Source organism: Petaurus breviceps, unplaced genomic scaffold (assembly GCF_028583685.1).
Source record: "Petaurus breviceps papuanus isolate PSGF00001 unplaced genomic scaffold, PetGlider_PUasm1.0 174, whole genome shotgun sequence".
Taxonomy (NCBI): Eukaryota; Metazoa; Chordata; class Mammalia; order Diprotodontia; family Petauridae; genus Petaurus; species Petaurus breviceps.
In genome coordinates this window covers 16,013,279-16,033,738 of record NW_027185761.1, presented here as the reverse complement: position 1 = coordinate 16,033,738, position 20,460 = coordinate 16,013,279, and the positions used below count along the sequence as shown (strand labels likewise).

At 40.4% G+C, this 20,460-nt stretch overlaps 1 protein-coding gene across 1 annotated transcript in view; it reads left to right on the top strand.

Annotated features, from left to right (window-relative positions):
• Positions 1–20,460, top strand: part of EEFSEC (eukaryotic elongation factor, selenocysteine-tRNA specific) — a 332,250-nt gene that overhangs the window by 110,478 nt on the left and 201,312 nt on the right. Inside the window, exons 3-4 of the mRNA XM_069083816.1 lie at positions 570–666; positions 3,090–3,254. Of these exons, the coding sequence (XP_068939917.1) occupies positions 570–666; positions 3,090–3,254 (262 nt within the window). The remainder of the gene's footprint in view (positions 1–569; positions 667–3,089; positions 3,255–20,460) is intronic.

The following is a 20,460-nucleotide window of genomic DNA, read 5'->3' as shown; positions in this document are numbered from 1 at the left end:
TGATGATGATGATGATGATGATGATGATGATGATGATGATGATGATGATGGTGGTGGTGGTGATGGTGCTGAAGGTGAAGGTGAAGTAGAGCCTTAAAGAAAGAAGTACTAGGGCTAAGAGTAAATATTCCAAAAATCTTCTCCTGCAAGATCAAGGAACTCTTTCTAGCTTCCCGAATCATCTTGACAGGAGACTAAGAGTAGAAAAGGGAAGGATTGGGGGCTGCTAGGTGGCACAGTGAATAAAGCTCCAGCCCCAGAGTCAGGAAGACCCAAGTTCAGTTCCGGCCTCAGACACTTAACACCCACACAAAAAAACTAGCCGTGTAACCTTGGACAAGTCACTTAATCCCAACTGCCCTCCAAAAAGCAAAAAAAAAAAAAAAAAAGGAAAGGATATCTGATAGACTTAATCAAAATTGAAACCTGAGAATTGATCTGTCTGTTAATCAGCAGTTGAGTAAAACATTGTGAATTTGAAGTCAGTCTCAAGAGAAATGTGCAATATATTTAGGATTCTGATGGACCTTCATGGATCTTCATTCTAGACTAGTGTTTTTCTCTTCCAGGTTCCGAGGTTCACCCGTTATTCCTGTTGCAGCCAAGCCTGGTGGACCAGAGGCCCCAGAAACTGAGACTCCACAGGGTATTTCTGAATTAATTGAGGTATATTCAGCAAAAATGTTGCCATTCATTCATTGCTCATTCTTTTAGGATTTCCCGTCATAGCACTAAGCTCCATGAGTTCACATGATTAGCACTTCATTCTAAACCTCATTCTAACTGCAGCTTTAAAACAGACCTTTTTCCTTACCTGTTTTTAAACTTCTGAAGAATAACTCAAACACCACCCTTACAACATCCCCAAATCATGACAACAAAATCTACTTCTACTTCAGTGTTCAGGAGCAGCCTACAATAACAAAGCAGCATGAGTAGCTCGCTGATGCTAAACTCCCTGTTGGGATTAGGTCATTGTGGCTGCCTCCGAGCTCCTGATCCCGCATCCACCAACTGCTGAGAACTACCCAGAAATAATAAGCCAGCAGGCCTGGGATAACAGAACAGGGCATCCCATCCAGGACTCAGGAGCCCTCCTACAATAACAAACCAGGCGGTCGTCGGTGGTGGCAGGTCTCAGTTTTCAGCTGCAGGAGTCCGAGGGGATTTTACAGCCAGTGTTTATGAATTGTTTAAACTCTTCAGACAGTGTCCTTTTCTAGCTAAGGGGGTGCAGGAGAGTGCTCCTTCTTCCATTTTCATCTTATTGAGAGGGCACAGCAGGGCATTAATGTACTGCATTTTTCTAATGTCTCTTATTTCTCTGCCTCTAAATTTCCTTTGAGATGCTGCTGACAGTTGGACTGAAGGTGGGTTATACTTTTAGGAAAGAGTTAGACAGCAGTCTTCCTAGTTTTTTCTTTAATGCTTTTTCTTCAACTCACCTTCTTTGTGTGCTGCTCTGACTTGTTTGGGAAACAAGGAGGAGAAGCCAAGCTTCTGAGGGCTCCTGCAGGGTGGAGGTTATTTACTGCTTCTCACTCCTTGGCCCATTCCCTGACCCTTCCCTCTTCTTTTGCTTGCTTGACTCGTGATGTTTATGACTTCTCAGGAGCCCATCTCTTTCTCTTCCTTTTTGAGGCAAATACTTCTTGTGGAATTTAGCAAAACACCAAGGAATTAGAAAAAAAGGGGGGGAATCAGAGGGAGAAAGAAGAGAGAGGAGTAACAAAGAACAAGGAAAGGTCTAGAGAGAAAATAAGAATGATGCTAAACAAGTATGTGTCCCTGACGTTAGTATTGCTTACCAGTTGCATGACTTTGGGCAAGCTGAGTGACATCTCTGAGCCTCAGGTTTCTTACTTGTAGAGTGGGGACAATAATATTTGTGTTGTTGGAGTTACATGAATACTGGATGAGAGAATGAATTTGAAAGGGCTTTATCAGTTATAAAACATTCTGTGAGTTAACAGCGCAACAAAATGATAATAATCATGATAATTTCTTTGACTGTCCCTTCAGCCACATTCTAAGCAGCACAATGGAGCTTGGTCTGAAGGTTCTGTCTCCCTCGGGCTCTTTGACTAAGACTCTGAGACTTTGGGCATGTCTGCCTCCATGCTTAATGATGTTAGCTGGAGGGAACTGTAATGTTGGAGCCTAACAATGGAAGTGGACCCAACTCATGTAACAGACAGCTGAGACTTGTCTGGCAGTTATAGTCTCTTCAGAGTCTCTGTTCACAAGAGCCTTGTCCTAAGGCTTCTACCTGGGTTTCTTGAAGCAAATGACCCCCTGCTCTGGCCCAGTACAGTGCCACAGTTCCTAATGATTTAGAGTTTGCTGATCTTGCTGACTTAGCAAAACAAACATTTTATGTGTAAGGCTTTTGTTACTTTTTATTAGTCCCAGAGAGCACTCGTCTGGGAGCATGAGACAGTTGTTGTTTTTGTGAAGAAAGGATCCACAAAAATGCTGCTATGAAAGATATTAGTATATTCCTCCAAGAAATTTCTACATAAATCTTGGGCCAAAGCCTGTTTTGAATTCTGAAGTCTTTTTCCAAAAGAATTGTTATCATAAGACTTAGACTTTGGAACATTGCTTTGCAAAATTCTTTTTTGACAACTTATTCCCTCCTGAAATCAGAAAGTCACAGAATAAAAGGAATAATAAATATGCTATTGTTTATTTGTTGGTAATTAGCATTGACAGCGTCCCAAGTGCCATACACAGCATACAGAACGTTGAGCTGTTCAGTCTGCAATCACCCCAACATAAACAGAGGGAGTTGGAAAGAAAAGGAAAAAAATGACAAGCACAGGGCTTAAACTGGGAAACATCTGAGTGTACACTGAAGAGCAGGCCCTTACTTTGGGGTAGATTTGTAGAAATGTTCAAGAAGCACCTGGAAACTCCAGGTCATAGATTCTGTGGATAGCTTCTTCTAGTCCTTTCCCATCACCTCCAGGCTTCTCCTTAGCGGGAATGACTCATGAGGCACGTTTTTGATTTATCATCCTCTTCTGGCCTCCATATTTTGGGGGATATTTAATTACAGGGTAGTAATGTCCTTGTCTGTTTTCTAGATCCTGAAGTCACAGGCTTCCATCCCGACCAGAGATCCTTCAGGACCTTTCCTCATGGCTGTGGACCACTGTTTCTCCATTAAAGGTCAAGGCACGGTGATGACAGGGACAATCCTTTCAGGCTCAGTCAACCTTGGTGACAGTGTGGAGATTCCTGCCCTGAAGGTCAGTCTTTTCTTCTTCCTCCCTTTTTTCCCCAAGAAAGAGCTTCGTCGGAAGAGCAGATTCCTTCTCTGTCTCATGTTGCCCATTTAGTCACCGACTCCCACAGGTCTCATTTTGTGTTGCTCCCACCTAAGCAGTAACAGGACCACAAAAAGCAAGGCAGCCTAGCTGTCTGAGCTGCTGTCCCACTTTCTTCTGTCCTTTCAGCATGCATGCTTTGGGTAAGTTCTTCCTTCTCACTTTATCTCTGTCAGTAAGTCCTTACCCGTTCCAAATAGAATTATTCGATTGGTAGAGACCATGGGCTTCTCTTTTCTTCTGCCTTGCCTGCACACCATCCCATACACAACTGAAATGCAGGTTCTTTTCATAAAAGTGACAAAAATATGAAAACAAACCCTGAACATTACCAAGATACTCAGTTTAGCTGGACCATTAGAAAAATCTCACTTGTTCAGTGGCCTGTATCCCTGAGGAGGCTTTGGAATTTGCCTCCTTCCCTAGTGTTGGGGAAGCCACAGTGATGGTATTCATGCCATATGTGATAAATGGTGTGTGGCACTAGTGGAAGTGATTTTTCCCTCTCCTAAACTCCAGTAATAGCTTGTACCCCCTCTTTGCACTTTGAGGTCACACTTTGTATTAAAAGTTGTTGTGTGTGTGTGTGAATTGTCTTCCCTATTAGATGATAATTTCCATGAGGGTCATAATTTCTTTATGGCTCCTTGCACAGAATTTTTGCATGTAGGGAAAGGGAAGAAGTATTTGTATTCCAGGCTCTGTGCTATGCACTTTACAAACATTATCTCATTTGGTCCTCACAACAACCCTATGACGTAGGTGCTGCCTAGTTGTTATTCAACAGATATAACAGTAATAGCTTGCTTTTGTCAATGAATGAATAATGACAGTCTAAAAGAATACAAGCAGTCATTAATGCTCTGCTCCTGAGAAATGTCAGGACTTAGCGGGTTATATCACTAAGGTCTGTGCTAAGTTAGTTATTGTCTTTGTCCAGTTTTGTTTCTTTACACAGCCCCCATCTCCCCCTCTGGCCCAAAAGCAAAAGGGATGCCATGTGCCGATGTACTGTCTTTAAGAGGAGCCAATACTCCTGGCAGAATAGAGGAGTCATGATCCTGTAGGACACCATAGTTCTTAGACTCACAGACTCTTAGGTTGGAAGGGACTCCAGAGGTTCCCTCCTACCTTCTTTTTTTTTTTTTAATTAATTTGTTTACTTTTAGTTTACAAGATTCATTACTACAACTCCTTGAGTTTCAAATTTTCTCTCCCCGCCCCCCCCCCCCCCCCCATGGCAGCATACAATCAAGTATAGTATCTCCAAATACTTTCACATTAGGCATTAGTCAGGTTATAAAGAAGGACTGTAACAGATAGAATGAAGAATGGGAAACAGGAAACAACCAAACAAGAAGACGAAAAAGGACTGGTAGTTTGCTTCAATCTGGGTTCAATCACAGTTCTTTCTCTGGATGTAAACATCTCTCTCCATCATGAGTCTTTTGGGGTTGACTTATTGTAATGGGAATGTAAATTTTAAAGATCTTCCCTGCCCCTAGGCTAAAGTGGACCTGGAGCCTGGGGTGGGAGGCTTGTTTTTCAGTAGATACTTCTTGATTGGCCAGTGAGTCAATAAGGTTGTTACATTCTCTGAGCCAGGAGAAGGCTATATAAGCCCTGATGTGTAGCTTTGTTTTGGGGGCTCACTTTGAGAAGTGTTCTGTGATTTGATATGGGTTCTGGGAAGCCGTTGTCCGGAGGGTCCCCCCGCTTTGAAAAACCCAGATGTTGAAACCCAGATGTTGATTTGGTATGGATGTAATGGTTGGACAGTTTGAAATCTGTCTACTTGATCTGTTTCTCTGACTTGATAATTCTGTCTCTATATTCTGAAGTTTGGGGTGCTGACCTCTTTCCCCTGAACTAGATAAAGATACATATTTGACTGATTAAAGTAAGCTTGTTAACCCATTTTGAGTTGCTTTCCTTTATCAAAGCAGATCCAAGAACCTGTGTGAGCAGCCACCCTACGGACGCCGGGGTGCTTGCTGCTACACTTATGACTCTGGATTGCTGAGAAGAGTCCAGTTTATCAGAGTTGGTCGTCACACATACATTGTGTCTGTAATTGTGTACAAATTCCTCCTGGCTCTACTCCTCTCACTCAGCATCAGTTCTTTTAAGCCTCTCCAGGTAAATATGAAGTCCATATGCTCCTTATTTCTTATTGCACAATAGTATTCCATAACATGCATATATCACAATGTGTTCAGCCATTCCCCAGTTGATGGGCACCCCCTTAATTTCCAATTCTTTGCTACCACAAAAAGAGCTGCTGTAAATATTTTTGTACATATGGGTCTTTTTCCCACTGCTATGATCTCTTTGGGATACAGTCCTAGAAGTGGTATTGCTGGGTCAAAGGGCATGAAATTATTTATAGCTGTTTGAGCATAATTCCAGATTGCTTTCCAGAATGGTTGGATCAGTTCACAACTCCACCAGCAATGCATTAGTGTTCCAATTTGTCCACATCCTCTCTAGCATTTGTCATTTTCCTGTTTTGTCATCTTAGCCAATCTGACTGGTGAGATGTGGTACCTCAGAGTTGTTTTGATTTGCATTTCTCTAATCAATAGTGATTTAGAGCATTTCTTCATGTGCTTATAGATATCTTTAATTTCTCTGAAAACTGCCTGTTCATATCCTTTGACCATTTATCAGTTGGGGAATGACTTGTATTCTTACAGATTTGGCTCAATTCTCTGTATATTTTAGAAATGAGTCCTTTATCAGTGACATAGGTTGTGAAAATTCTTTCCCAATTTCCCACCTCCCTCTTAGTCTTGGTTACATTGGCTTTGCTTGTACAGAAGCTTTTCAATTTAATGTAATCAAAATTATCCATTTTGCATTTTATAATGCTAATTCTTGTTTAGTCATAAAGTCTTTCCCTCTCCACAAATCTGACAGGTAAACTATTACTTGTTTTCCGAGATTGCTTACAGTATCAACCTTTATACCTAGATCATGCACCCATTTAGACTTGGTTTTGGTATATGGTGTGTTAGGTAATGTTCTATGCCCAGTTTCTGCCATACTATATTCCAGTTTTCCCAGCAGTTTTTGTCAAATAGTGAATGCTTATCCCCAAAACTGGGGTCTTTGGGTTTATCAAACAATAGATTGCTATAGTCATTGACTGCTGAATCTCATGTGCCTAATCTATTCCATTGATCCACTCCTCTATTCCTCAGCCAGTACCAAGCAGTTTTGATGACTGTTGCTTTATAATACAGATTGAAATCTGGTATAGCTAGTCCACCTTCCCTAGCGTTTCTTTTCATTAGTTCCCTTGGTATTCTGGACTGTTTATTCTTCCAAATGAATTTTGTTATTATTTTTTCTAGCTCTATAAAGTAGTTTTTTGGTAGATTGATTGGTATGGCACTAAATATATAATTTAATTTAGGTAAAATTGTCGTTTTTATTATATTAGCTCGACCCAGCCATGAGCAATTGATGTCTTTCCAATTAGTTAGATCTGACTTTATTTGTGTGATTTTGTAGTTGTGATCATATAGGTCCTGGGTTTGTTTTGGCAGGTAGATTCCCAAATATTTTATAATATCTACAATAACTTTAAATGGGATTTCTCTTTCTATCTCTTCCTGTTGAATTTCGTTGGAAATATATAGGAATGCCAAGGATTTATGTGGGTTTATTTTATATCCTTCAACTTTGCCAAATTTATTTATTGTCTCAAGTAGTTTTGTACTTGATTCTCTAGGATTCTCTAAGTATATCATCATATCTTCTGCAAAGAGTGATACCTTGGTCTCTTCTTTGCCTAATTTGATTCCTTTGATTTCTTTTTCTTCTCTAATTGCTACTGCTAACATTTCTAGTACCAGATTGAATAAGAGGGGTGATAGTGGACATCCTTCTTTCACGCCTCATCTTATTGGAAATGCTTCTAGCTTATTCCCATTACATATAATATTTGCTGATGGTTTTAAATAGATGCTACCTATTATTTTAAGGAAGGCTCCATTTATTCCTATACTTTCTAATGTTTTTAATAGGAATGGATGTTGTATTTTGTCAAAAGCTTTTTCTGGATCTATTGAAATAATCATGGTTTCTGCTAGTTTTATTGTTGATATGATCAATTATACTGATGGTTTTCCTAATATTAAACCATCCTTGCATTCCTGGAATAAATCCTATCTGATCAAAGTTTATTATTCTTGAGGTAAGTTGCTGTAGTCTTTTTGCTAATATTTTATTTAAAATTTTTGCATCTATATTCATGAGGGAGATTGGTCTATAATTTTCTTTCTCTTTTATCTCTTCCTAATTTAGGTATCAGTACCATATTTGTGTCATAAAAAGAATTTGGTAGGACTCTTTCTTCACTAATTTTCCCAAATAGTTTGTAGAGTATTGGAATCAGTTTTTCTTTAAATGTTTGATAGAATTCACTAGTAAATCTATCTGGCCCTGGAGATTTTTTCCTAGGGAGTTGACTGATGGCTTGTTCATTTTCTTTTTCTGAGATGGGATTATTTAAGTAATTTACTTCCTCTTCAGTTAATCTGGGCAACTTGTATTTTTGTAAATATTCATCCATTTCCCTAAGATTGTCAAATCTATGTGCATACAATTGTAATGGGAATATAAATTTTTAAGATCTTCCCTGCCCCCTAGGCTAAAGTGCACCTGGAGCCTGGGGTGGGAGGCTTGATTTTCAGTAGATACTTTTTGATTGGCCTGTGGGTCCAGAAGGTTGTTACATTCTCTGAGCCAGGAGAAGGCTATATAATCCCTGATGTGAGATGTTGTTTTGGGGTTCACTTTGAGAAGTGTTCTGTGATTTGATCAGATGAAACTATGGAAAGCCGTTGTCCAGAGCCCCCTGGCTTTGAAAAACCTAGATGTTGATTTGGTATGGATGTAATGGTTGGACAATTTGGAAATCTGTCTACTTGATCTGTTTCTCTGTCTTGATAATTCTGTCTGTATACTCTGAAGTTCGGGGTGCTGACCTTTTTCCCCGGAACTAGGTAAATGATACATATTTGACTGATTAAATAAACTTGTTAACCCATTTTGAATTGCTTTCCTTTATCAAAGCAGATCCAAGACCCTGTGCTGGCAGCCCACCCTAGGGGACGCTGGGATGCTTGCTGCTACAACAATTGGGAAGAATAATTCCTAATTATTGTTTTGATTTCTTCTTTATTGGTGTGTGTGTGTGTGTGTGTGTGTTTTCCTTGTTTGCCTTTCTATGTCACTGTTGCATCTCATAATTGGAGGTTGAATTTTCCATTGAGCTCTGACTTTTTCATCAGGACGGTCTTTGTTTCTTTCTGGCCACTTGAAGTATTTTCTCTTTTACCTGGTAGTTCTGGAGTTTGGCCACAACATTTCGAGGACTTTTCAGTTTGGGATCTCTTTCAGGACAGGTCCAATGGATTCTCTCGATTTCTTTTTTACCCACAGGTTCTAGTATCTCAGGGCAGTTTTCTTTAATGAGCTCTTGGAGAATGTTGTCCAGGCTCATTTTTTCATCATGATTTTCTGGTAGGCCTATGATTCTCAGGTTATCTCTCCCGGATTTGTTTTCTAGATCAGTTATTTTTCCATTGAGATGTTTTACCTCTTTTTCTAATTTTTCATTCTTGTTAGTTTGTTTGACTAATTCTTGGTTCCTCATAGTTATTTGTTTCAATTTGGTTGATTCTGGTTTTTAGCCAATCATTTTCCTTGGTTAGTTTTTGGAGTTCCTTTTCCATATCATACACTTTTCTTTTTAGGGAGCTGTTTTCAGTATAATGTTTTTCTAATTCTGCAATTTTGGTTTTGAGAGAATTATTCATTTTGTCTTCTATCTCTCTCATTTGGTTTTCAAAGTTCTTTTTGATCTCATCTAGGAGAGCTTTCTGTGCTTGGGACCCATTCCCTGTTGATGTTTCAGCTGTGGGTGTGGAGTCCACATTGTCTCCCTCTGAGTTTGGTTCTTCCCTCTGAGGATAGTAGGCCTCCATACTCTTTGTAGTCTGCTTTCTATCCTTTTTGAGGCAGGGCCCTAGCCATGCCCTTCCTCTAGGGATCCCAAGCCTTTACTGTAGAGTGTTTTGCCCTGGGGTAATAGTTACTATGTTTTTTTTTTTTTTTTTTCGGGGGGGGGGGGGGGGGGGGGGGGGGGGGCTTACAAAGGGGTTTTGTGATAGTACAACACACTATGTGGTATCATTTTTTTTTTTTTTTTTCCAATTTCTGGGCTATGGAGTGGTAGTCCCAGGAGTATTTGCTGTCCTGGACAGGGGCCCCTGCATTTGGTTCTTACCTTGCTCTTTCCTGTCCCATCCCTTTGGTGATAGGCCTGGTAGTGGCCCTTGTGGTTGGTGGCACGACTTGCCCCCTGAGTTGATCAGGCCTCTTCCAGGCCTGCCTCTGTGCTCCCTCCCTCCTACTTTCTACCCATTCCCGTCAACCTTTTTACTCATTGCCAATGGGGGCAGCAAGTGTTTTCCAGGTACCATTGGTTACTGAATGACCCCTTATTTCCATAACTCATTTTACAAAAAGAGTGTTCAGTTTTGTTTTCCACTGTATTATAAACTGTCTTTTATAATGAAATTTGGGTGGAATGAAGAGGATGAATAGCTTAGTACTGCAGACACCCCAGTTATTGAAGTTGTCCCAGCTTGGTTAATAAGGGAGGTGTATTGAAATACCAAGAAAATGAAATGATTCAGCTTCAACGTCTTCATGTGTTACTGATCTAGGTTGTATTTGTGAGTTCATTTCAGTTAATTTGGTGAAAGAGGCAGGACAATGTAATGGGAAAAACAGTGTGTTAGAATCAGAAGGCCTTGGTTCTCGTCTCAGTTTTGCCACTAACTGGTTGTATGACTTGGAGCAATTCACCCGTTAATGATCTTGTGCCTCAGTGTAGATCCTGGACTAGATAGTGTGTAATAGCCCTTGTAGCCCCAGAATCCTGTGGAATTTCCCTTCCTCTTAGCCCTACTCAGTGTTCTAGTCCTCTGAGCCCCAATTCTAGTGACACAAGAAGGGGAAAAGCCATGGGATAAGGAGCAAAAGAAATAAAATAGAATATTGGTTCTCACTTCCCCAGATGTGAGCCTGTGACTATTGCATGAATATGTTTAAATGAAGTTTAGAATGGTAAGATCTTTTCTGAGCAGAGACATGTGTGAACCAAGGGCTTCTTCAGGGCCATGGGAAGCAGAGGCTTTCTGGTGGACTTTGTGTTCTGCCTCCATGCTCCTTCTGGTCAAGGGCAGGCCCTGGATTTTGATCTTGATTCTCATGTAACTGAACTATCCCAGTGGGTTTCAAGAGATGTTTGGGCAGAAAGTGTCTTGTGGTTTGGTTTATTGATAACCATTACTCCTTATGGTGATTGTCTGTGAAGAGATTAGAGCGCTTTGAGACAGGTTCCCTGACAGCCTGTAAGTTACTGTCTGTGGTTTAAGCCAAGGGTGGGGAAACTGTGGCCCTCTAGGTCCTCGAGTGCAGCCCTTTCACTGAATCCAAACTTTACAGATTTGTTCTCTCACAGTGAAGTCTGGATTCAATCAAAGGTCTACACTCAAAGACCTAGACGGCCACAGGTGAACCTAAGGCCCCAGGTTCCCCACCCCTGGTTTAATCAAAATTAAAGATGGCAGGAAGAATAACTGAGGCACCAAGTGGGTGAGTGGAGTTGGTGACCTAGCATTAATGGCGGAGTAAGGGGTCTTTCTGATTCTTTATCCAAAATTTGGTGCACAAAGCTCTGAGACTACTTAAGGTTTAGGTCATTATCTAGAGGAGCAGGGCAGTGTCATAAAGAAAGCACCACTGGGTGTCAGAAGGCCCAGGCTAGACGCCTGGCTGTGCCATGTAGCAGGTGTTTAGCCACAGGTGAGCGGGTTCACCTTTCTCAGTCTCAGTTCCTTTACAAAATGACATAATAATCCTTGTGCTGGCAGCTCTTGCAGGGCTGTTGGGGGAACATAGTTTGGGGAATGGGAAGTAGTGCATAAGTGTGAGATGGATGGTGTTGTAACATTTTAGCAGTATTATGAGCCTTTCAGTCATCATCACTAACTTGGAATCCTTTTGCCAAAACATATTAATCTGGGCAAAGCAGCATTTGAATTTTCCCCTCTCTCCTGACAGGAATAGAAAGATGGTGCCTCCCAAGCAGCCCCCCAGGGGGGGTAAGCCCTTTGTGCTGCTGAGCACATGACAAGTTCCATCTTTCTTGGGCTTCAGAGTGGTGGAGGAAGCGCATTTCACAACATGGCAGGGTTCATAACTCCTCCTGACCTCACTTCACCCCCCCAACCTTTGGTAAAAGAGATTGACAACCAGTGCCCACTGGGCATCTGGGGACATTGCAGAACAGCTGCTTTTAAACTGGAGGAGCCCTCTCCCCAAACAAAGTGACATCCCCGTCAGATTTTGCTAATGGGCTTAGACACATCTGACCGCTTGAACCCATGCAGAGGAGGGGCACAGCCATTCCAAATAAACAGTTGCATTCCCCACCGCCTGTGCTCAGTCTGATTGAGGTGCAGGAGCCATAGCACATGGATTCCTTCCCCCTGTTGCCCACATACATTACCAGCTGGGGCTGATTATACTTTTCAGGAGAGAGGGAAGGAAGAAGCAAGTATCTGCTTCGTCCTCAGAATCATTTAAATCCCAGACTTCCTGAGGTCTAGTTAGGCTTAGGCTTCTTAGTCCTATTTGTTCCTAGCTGTGGGAAACTCCCTTTTGCACAATTTGACTTTCTGCATTGTTGGTTTGCTAACCTGTTTAATGATTAAGCTTGTGGGGTGCCACAGGAAGAATTTTGGTCCAAGAATCAGAGACCCTGCTTTCTAGTGGTGCCTCCGCTGCTTACTACTTGGTTGGTCTTAGACTTTACAACTCCATAATGTGTGGGCTTGGAAATGATTTCTAAGGCTTCTTTCAACTCCAGTCTTAAAATTCTGAGGTCTCTTATCATTCATTTATTTAGCTGGAATTCATGCTGGAGCAACTAGATGGCAGAGTAGATGGAGCACTGGGCCTGGAGTCAGGAAGACTCATCTTCATGAGTTCAGATCTGACCTTAGACACTTACTAGCTGTGTGACCCTGGGCAAGTCACTTCACCCTGTTTTCCTCAGTTTCCTCATCTGTAAAATGAACAGGAGAAGGAAATGGCAAATCACTCCAGTATCTCTGCCAAGAAAACCCCAAATGGGGTCACAAAGAGTCTGGATACAACTGACAAGACTGAACAACAAAACTATATGCTGGACGTTCTGCTAAGACTGGGGGAACACAGAAGGACAAAAAAAGCAGTCCTTGCTATCAAAGAGCTCAGTCTAATGGGGGAGACAAGCTGCAGATAACTATGCACAAATAAGTTATATTTGGGATAAATTAGAGCTAGTCTCAGAGGAAAGGAGGACAGAGAAAGGCTCCTTGCATTAGGTAGGATTGTAGTTAAATCTTGAAGGGAACCAGGAGATGAGGAGGTAAAGATGAGGAGGGAGAGAATCTCAGGCACAAAGTACAGTCAGTGAAAATGCTTTGAGTCAAGAGATGGAGTGTTGTATGAGAGGAACAGCAAAGACATCCTTGTTATTGGATCTTAGAACATTTGGAGGGGAGTGAAGTGTAAGAAGACTAGAAAGGTGTAGGAGGAGACCAGCTTATGAAGGGCTTTAAAAGCCAAATAGAGCATTCTGTACATTTGAGGTAATAGGGAGCCATTGGAGTTTATTACATAAGGTAGTGATATAGTCAGACCTGCATGTTAGGAAGGTTGGTTTGACAGCTGAGTAGGGGGGTGGATTGGTTTTGGGGAGAGACTTGAGGCAAGGAGACCAACCAGCAGGCTACTGCAGGATCCAGGTATAAGATCCTAAGGGCCTATGCCAGGGTGGTTGTAGTGTAAGAGGAGTAAGGGGAATGTGTGAGAGCTGTTATGAAGGTAGAAAGGAAAGGACTTGGCCACTGATTGAGTGTAGAGGACGAGAGTGAGATGTAGAGGATGGTCCCTAGGCTGAGAGCCTGAGGTGTCTGAGAGGATGATGGCGTCCTTGACAGTAATAGGGAGTTAGGAAGAGGAGAGAGTTTGAGGGCAAAGCTAATGAGTTCCGTTTTCAGACATGAAAATTTTTAAGATATTTAGTAGGCAGTTGGAGGTTGGGAAAGAGGTTAAGACTGGATATGGAGATCTGAGAGTTATAGAGATGATAATTGAAACCATGGGAGCTGATTGCACCACTAGTATACTCTGCCATTATGTATACACACAATATGGTAATTTGAAAGATGGAGGGACTGTTTTCATGTGAAATGTCTGTTGCAGCTTTTTATAAACAGCCAAGAGTGGGAAATTGAGGGACACTCTTGAGAAATGTCTTCCCTTTCAGTCCCCCAATCCCCAACCCTGTGAACAGTCTAAATCAGTCAGAATCTCTACCTAAAGTTTAAAATATTCTTTCCATGGGAATGATGGTCTCTGAATTCAGGGTGTATTGGTGGTGCTGATAACCACTGCCAGATAGCAAGAATTGAACCTAGCTTTCTCCCCACTTAAAGCCCATTGCTGTCTTCTCAATGCCACACTGCATTGTGAATCAGAGGTAGAGTCCTCATAGCTTTAAGTTCTGGGAAGAATGTGAGACGAGTCAGTGAGCATTATTAATTATGTGTAGTATTCATCTTAACTGAATGGACTTCAGAAGATCCCCTCTGTTTTGTAAAAGATACCTTTCCAAATGATCTTCCATTAATAGAAGGCAAAACTTAAAAAATGTAAGTAATTTATTTTGGAATTTTTATTGTTCAAAGAATTTGAAAGTGTTATTATAGAAAGAATGACAAATGTTTGGTCCAAGTTTTTTCAAAGGAGATGGTGACAGTGAAGAATTAACCCCAGGAGCAAAGGAATAGCACATCCTTTTTCTTAGCACTGTGTTAGGCATCTGGGGAGTGTAAACATGAAAGAGTTCCTTCCCTTCCATATATAAAACCCTGTTGGGTGTTCACAACACTGACCTTCCTGCTTCAGCAAACTCTTCGTTAGGTTAGTCTTTTACCCTCTTCTTCTCACCTTGCTTTTTGCTGCCACTCCTCCTAAGGAGCAACAGAACTTGTCTGGCGATGGTAGCACAACAGGCTCGTGTTCTGCGTGCTGGAGAAGGAGGAGACTAGATACTGAGACTTTCAGTGGTATCTTAGGATGCAAACCTAGGAAACTGTTCAATCAACTGGGCTGCAAAGGAGAAATTAGGAAGAAGAGAAAGCCAACTCCACTCCAGAACTAGGCAACAATGGAACCTCAGAAAGAGGGCTGTAGGAAATCCTGAGAGAAGCTAAAACATTTAGAAAACTAAGCATAATGTTTTGGGGAGAAACTTTAGGCAGAATTTACTTAATTCATTCAAGAGTTCTAAAAGTACCTACACTATGTGAAAGATCTTATTGTTGATGCTGGAGCTACAAAGACAAACATTGAAGCTATCCAGATCCTCAAGGAGCTTACGTCCTATAGGGAAACAACACATGCCCAGATAAGTAGGCACCATATATACAAAGTAGATCCAAGAGGGGAGGGCACAAACATGCAGGAAAGTCGTGCAGGGCCATCCATGGGAAAGAGTACTGATGATACCTTTAAAGGAGATGGGGACAATAAGAGGAGGAGATGAGAAGAAGCTGCTTTGCCAGAACAGGGACAACCTGTGGAAGTGTTACAGAGATCAGAAATGGAGAACAGAGCACGTGATGGGGAGGAATGGGAGATGAGCTGATGTAGTAAAATAGGTTGGTTTCACTGGGAAGGGCTTTAATTGCCAAATATAGTAGTTTTAATTTTATTCTTGAGGAAGGAAGGACAGAAATTGATAAGGACTCTACTTGAGGACTGTCATGTTAACACCTTTTTTGAGGATGATTAGGAAGGATAAAGTACTTGCAGCCAGCAAGTCATTTAGGAAGCTTTTGCATTATTCCAAGGATGAGTGTTGAGAGCCTGAGTGAGGGTGGAGGATGAGTGAGTGGAAAGTAGAGGACATGTATACAACCAAGGCTTGCTACCTGGCTTGATATTTGGGGAGGGAAAGTGAAGAATAGAGAAAAATGACTGAAGTTATGAACCTAAGTTGATTGGAAGGATGGTGTTCGCTCAACAGAAATAGGTGACAGGAGGAGAAGTTGGTTTTGAGGGGGAGGAAAAGATAACAAGTTCTCCTTTGGATACGTAGACTTAGAAATGCTTATGGGACATCCAGTTGGATATGTTCAAAATGCAGTCGGTGTTATGTCACTGGAGCTCAAGAGAGAGACTAGAGTTGGACATGTAACTCTCTGGGAGTTATCTAGATAAAGATTATCATTGACCTTGGTGGTCTCCCTCATAAGTGGGTGTTTATAAACATCCTCATATCATCATGCAGTTGGTGCATTTAGGCTCCTTGGCTATGTCTTCAAGGAAGTATCTAATAACCAACCTTACCTCAAGAAGACTAAGGTTTCGATTAATGGATAGTTCAAGAAGAATGAATGATAAATCATTTATTAAACACTTGCTGTGTGCCAGGAACTCTGCTAAGCACTGGGGATAATACAAAGATAAGCAAAAAAGATAGTCCTTTTCCTCAAGGAGGTTATATTCTAATGGAGACAAACAACAGAGGTGGGGGAGATAAAGAGGTTTGGAAATGGCCTGCAAGTGACATGGAGGCCTGGTTCTAGCCATGCTTCACCCATCATTCCCGTTCTTTAACCATCATCAGTCTTGCTAATTATTTTTGCTTTCTTTTCCCCAAACCCTCAACAATGCTTGCTGCAGTAGTTAGCTAGAGGTATCATCTCATTTGTATAATAAAAGCAATCAAAACTTAGGAATTTTATTTTATTTTTTTTAGAAAATGACTAAATTCTACCATATAGGAAAAGAAGTAGCATGTGATGATATAATGGAAAGAATATTGGATTAGATTTCAGGATACCCAGGTTCTGGTACCTTATCCCCTAATGTGTGGTGTGATATTAGGCAAACACTTAGCTAGACTCTTAAGTTTGAGCTTACTTATCTGTAAAGCTATATAAAAAGAACTGTACCAAATCTCTAAGGTCCCTCTTAATGGTAACATTCTTTAATTTTACCTTGTGTTTACTATGAACTGTGGCTATCTGTATCCCTGTGAGTTTTTAAACTTCATGCTAACATATCATTTGGAAAGGCTTCTAATTTATCTACATTACGAATAATGCTTGTTCTTGGTTTTCGATAGATACTAATTTTTTTTTGAGGGGGGAAGGCAGGGCAATTGGGGTTAAATGACTTGCCCGAAATCACATAACCAAGTTAAGTGTCAAGTGTCTGAGGCTGGATCTGAACTCAGGTCCTCCTGACTTAAGGACCAGTGCTGTATTCACTGCGCCATTTAGGTGCCCCTATTTTGTCAAAACCTTTTCCCATGTATATTGAAATAATCGTATGACTTTTCACTGGTATGATCAGTTATGCTTATAATTTTCCTAATATTGAACCAGTCCTGTATTACTTGTATAAATCTATCTAGGTCACCTTGTGGGATCTTTGTGGTACATTGTTGCAATCTCCTTGCTAGCTTTTTATTTAGAATTTTTGCATCGGTATTTCTTAGGGAAATCGGTTTGTAATTTTCTTTCTCTGTTTTGGCTCTCCCTGGTTTTAGGTATCAAGACCATATTCATATTATAGAAGGAATTTAGTAGGACTCCTTCATTACCTATTTTTTTCAGACAGTTTATTTTGTGTTGAATTAATTGTTCTTTAAATGTTTGGTAGAATTTGCTTATAAATCCATCTGGTCCTGTTTTTTGTCTTTCTTTTGGAGCTCATTGATGACTTGTTCAATTTCTTTTTCTAACATGGGGTTTTAAAAATATTCTGTTTTTTCTGCTTGTTCTCTCTCTTTTTTGTTTTGTTTCTTCTTTCTTGTTTCATTCAATTGGTTATAATTCTTCTTTACAACTTGACTAATGTTTAATGTGAAGGTATTTTTAGAACCTATATCTGATTGCATGCCGCCATGGGGTGGAATGGGAGAAGAGGAGAGAAAGAAGGGGAGGGGGAGAAAATTTGGAACTCAAGGGATTTTGGGATGGAATGTTATAAACTAAAAGTAAATAAATAAATTTTTGAAAATAAAAAAAATTATGTTTTCTGTTAATCTAGGCAATTTATATTTTTGTAGATACTCAGTTATTTAATTTAAATTGTCAGTTTTATTGGCACACTGTTGGATGAAGTAGCTCCTAGTAATTGCTTTTATTTCATCTTCATTGGTTGTAAATTCACCCTTTTCATTTTTGATATTGATTCTTAGCCAGTGGTTTATTTTTTTTTAAATAAAATCATCCCCTAGTTTTATTTATTTAATGAATTTCTCTTTACTTTCAGTTTTATTAATCTTTCCATTGTTTTTCAGGATTTCTATTTTGGTGTTTAATTGGAGGTTTAAAATTTGTCATTTTTCTAGGTTTTTTTAAAATGTGCTTTCTACAGTGACCTGCTCTTTGTCTCTTTTAATGACATAAGCATTTAGAGGTACAAAGTTTCCCCAAGTACTACTTTGGCTGCATCCCACAAATTTTGATATGTTGTCTTATTGTTGTCATTTTCTTTAATTGAATTATTGACTTTTTCTGTGATTTATTCTTTGACCTTCTCATTCTTTAGGATTAGTTATTTAGTTTGCAATTAAGTTTTAATCTGTGTTTCAAAGGTCCTTTAGTGAATGTAATTTTTATTGTATTATGGTCAGAAAATGAGGTTAAGGTCACACCATCTAGCACGTAGTGTTATTGTAAGGAAAAGAGCAGCTTATAAACAGTAAAAAGCTATAGAAATGTGAGCCATTATCATTATTATTATTATTATTGTTGACCTAGTTGGTTGTGAAGTTCAAGGCTGGCTTGCTGGACCTGCTTTCATGAAAACACAATCAGCATATGCTTATGTAACAGAGCATCTGGTTAAAGTTCCTATAAGAAGCTTGTTTTATAATGGAATTTTGTTTATGCTGCATTTGTTTAGCAAAATTTTTATTCGTAAATAATGTCTATACATTCTAAATTCTATTCTTACAGATACTGAATTAATGAGTTTTGAAAAGAGGTGGCTTTTTTTGTAAACAATATTCCTCCGCAGATATTTTTATTGTAATTAGACCATCTTTTGCCATAGACCATAGATATCTTATGGATAGATAAATGAGGATAATTGATGCTCATTGCTATTGAACCAATAGTTGTAGAGCAGGAAAGAATATATACAATCTTGATGCAAATTCCTTGGGACCAGAAGAATGAAGGTTTCCATTTAGGGATTGTGAATATTGCCGAAGTTGCTCAAGGGTAGGGGGATAGGGATGATAAGAATGGAGCCCACTTAGGAGGAGATTGAAAATGGGAGAGGGAAGAGGCGAAGGACAGGGAGAAATTGTATTAGTATTTTTTGTTTTTACTTTGCCTAAATTTTCTCCTGTATCTCTCTTCCTGTCCCTTCCTGAGAGCCATCCTTTATAACAAAGAATCTTTTTAAAAAACAGGAAGAAACCAAACAATACATTGAAAAAAAATCTGAAGATATATGCCTTATTCCATACTTTGGAATAAGTATCTGGACCCATATCTGCAAAGGAATGGTGGGAGTTCTATTCTTTAATCTTTCTTTTGGGGCCAGGTTTTATTTTTCCCCCTATATTTCCAACATTGCCTGTCAGTTGTTTTGTTGTTGCTCTTTCTGTTTATATTATTTGTATATTTTCTTGGCTCTGCCTCCTTCACTTTGTATCAGTTCATGTAAGTCTATTTCTTTGTATTCAGTCTGTATTTCTTATAGCACAGTAATATTCCATTACAGTCGTGTGTTACAGTTTATTTAGCTATTCCCTAGTCAATGGGAATCTACTTTGTTTCTGGCTCTTTACTACCACAAAAATGCTGCTATAAATATTTTGGTATTCATGGATCTTTGGAGTATAATTCCAAACTGCTTTCCAGAACGGTTATGTTAATTCACAGTTACACCAACAATGCACAAGTGTTACAAATCGTTCTTTGGTCATCTTTGCCATTTTTTCTGGGTGTAAGGTAAAACCTTCAAAGTTGTTTTAATTTGCATTTCTCATATTATTAGTGATTTGGGGCATTTTTACATGGTTGTTAAAAATTCACACTTCTTTATTTGAGGGAGCTTGTATTCTTATGAGGGAAACATTAGGGGCACTTTGGTCCAGGAGAAGTTACTAGGATGGGTGAGTGGGTATTAGATTGAGCTATCTTATCCCAAACAATGGCATCATTTATTTAATCATGGTTAGTAGTTCCAGAATTGGGAGTGGATATTGAAGAGGGTAGGTAAGGTGGTGAGAAGATGCTGTAGATAAGGTGGCTGGAGAGGGAGGGCATGAAGTAAAACATAACTGGAGTTTTTCTAAAATAATGGTCTGAAGAGGCAGCTACCCAGGGGGGGGGGGGGCCTAGAAGGTGATGGGGGAGGGGGGAAGTGGAGCCAAGATGGCGGAGTAAAAGCAGGAACTTGCTTGAGCTTGTCCCTCATTTACCTTCAACACCTGTAAGAAATGACTCTAAACAAATTTTAGAGCTATAGAACCCACAAAGTGACAGAGTGAAATATATCTCTTGCTGAAGTCCGCCTGGCAGGCTGAAAGGAAAGATCTGTATTACCAGGCTGGAGCAGAGTACAGTCCCAGGTGGCCTGCACCAGCACAGACCAGCGGCACAGACTGACCGGAGCAGACCTCAGGGGATTGAATTACTGGCAGCTGTGGCAGTTTCCAGACTTCTCAACCCACAAACACCAAAGAGAAAGTAAAAGGTCACTGGAGAAACTCTGTTGGACCTGGGTGAGAGAAGAGTGCAGTTAGGCCCCCACCCCTGGGGTGGTGGGGGTGGTAGCTGCGGCAGCAGCAGCAGCAGTGGCAGCAGTGGTGACTGCTTCCAGAGCTCCAGGTCCACAGATGGTGGGGGACCAAGCAGCTGATCAGAGGACAATTGCAGGAATCTCTTTGCTGGCACTGAGGCAGGATTCTCTTGCTTTGCCATGCTTGAATCTGGGTCACAGTCTTGGGTGGCGGTCCTGGGGT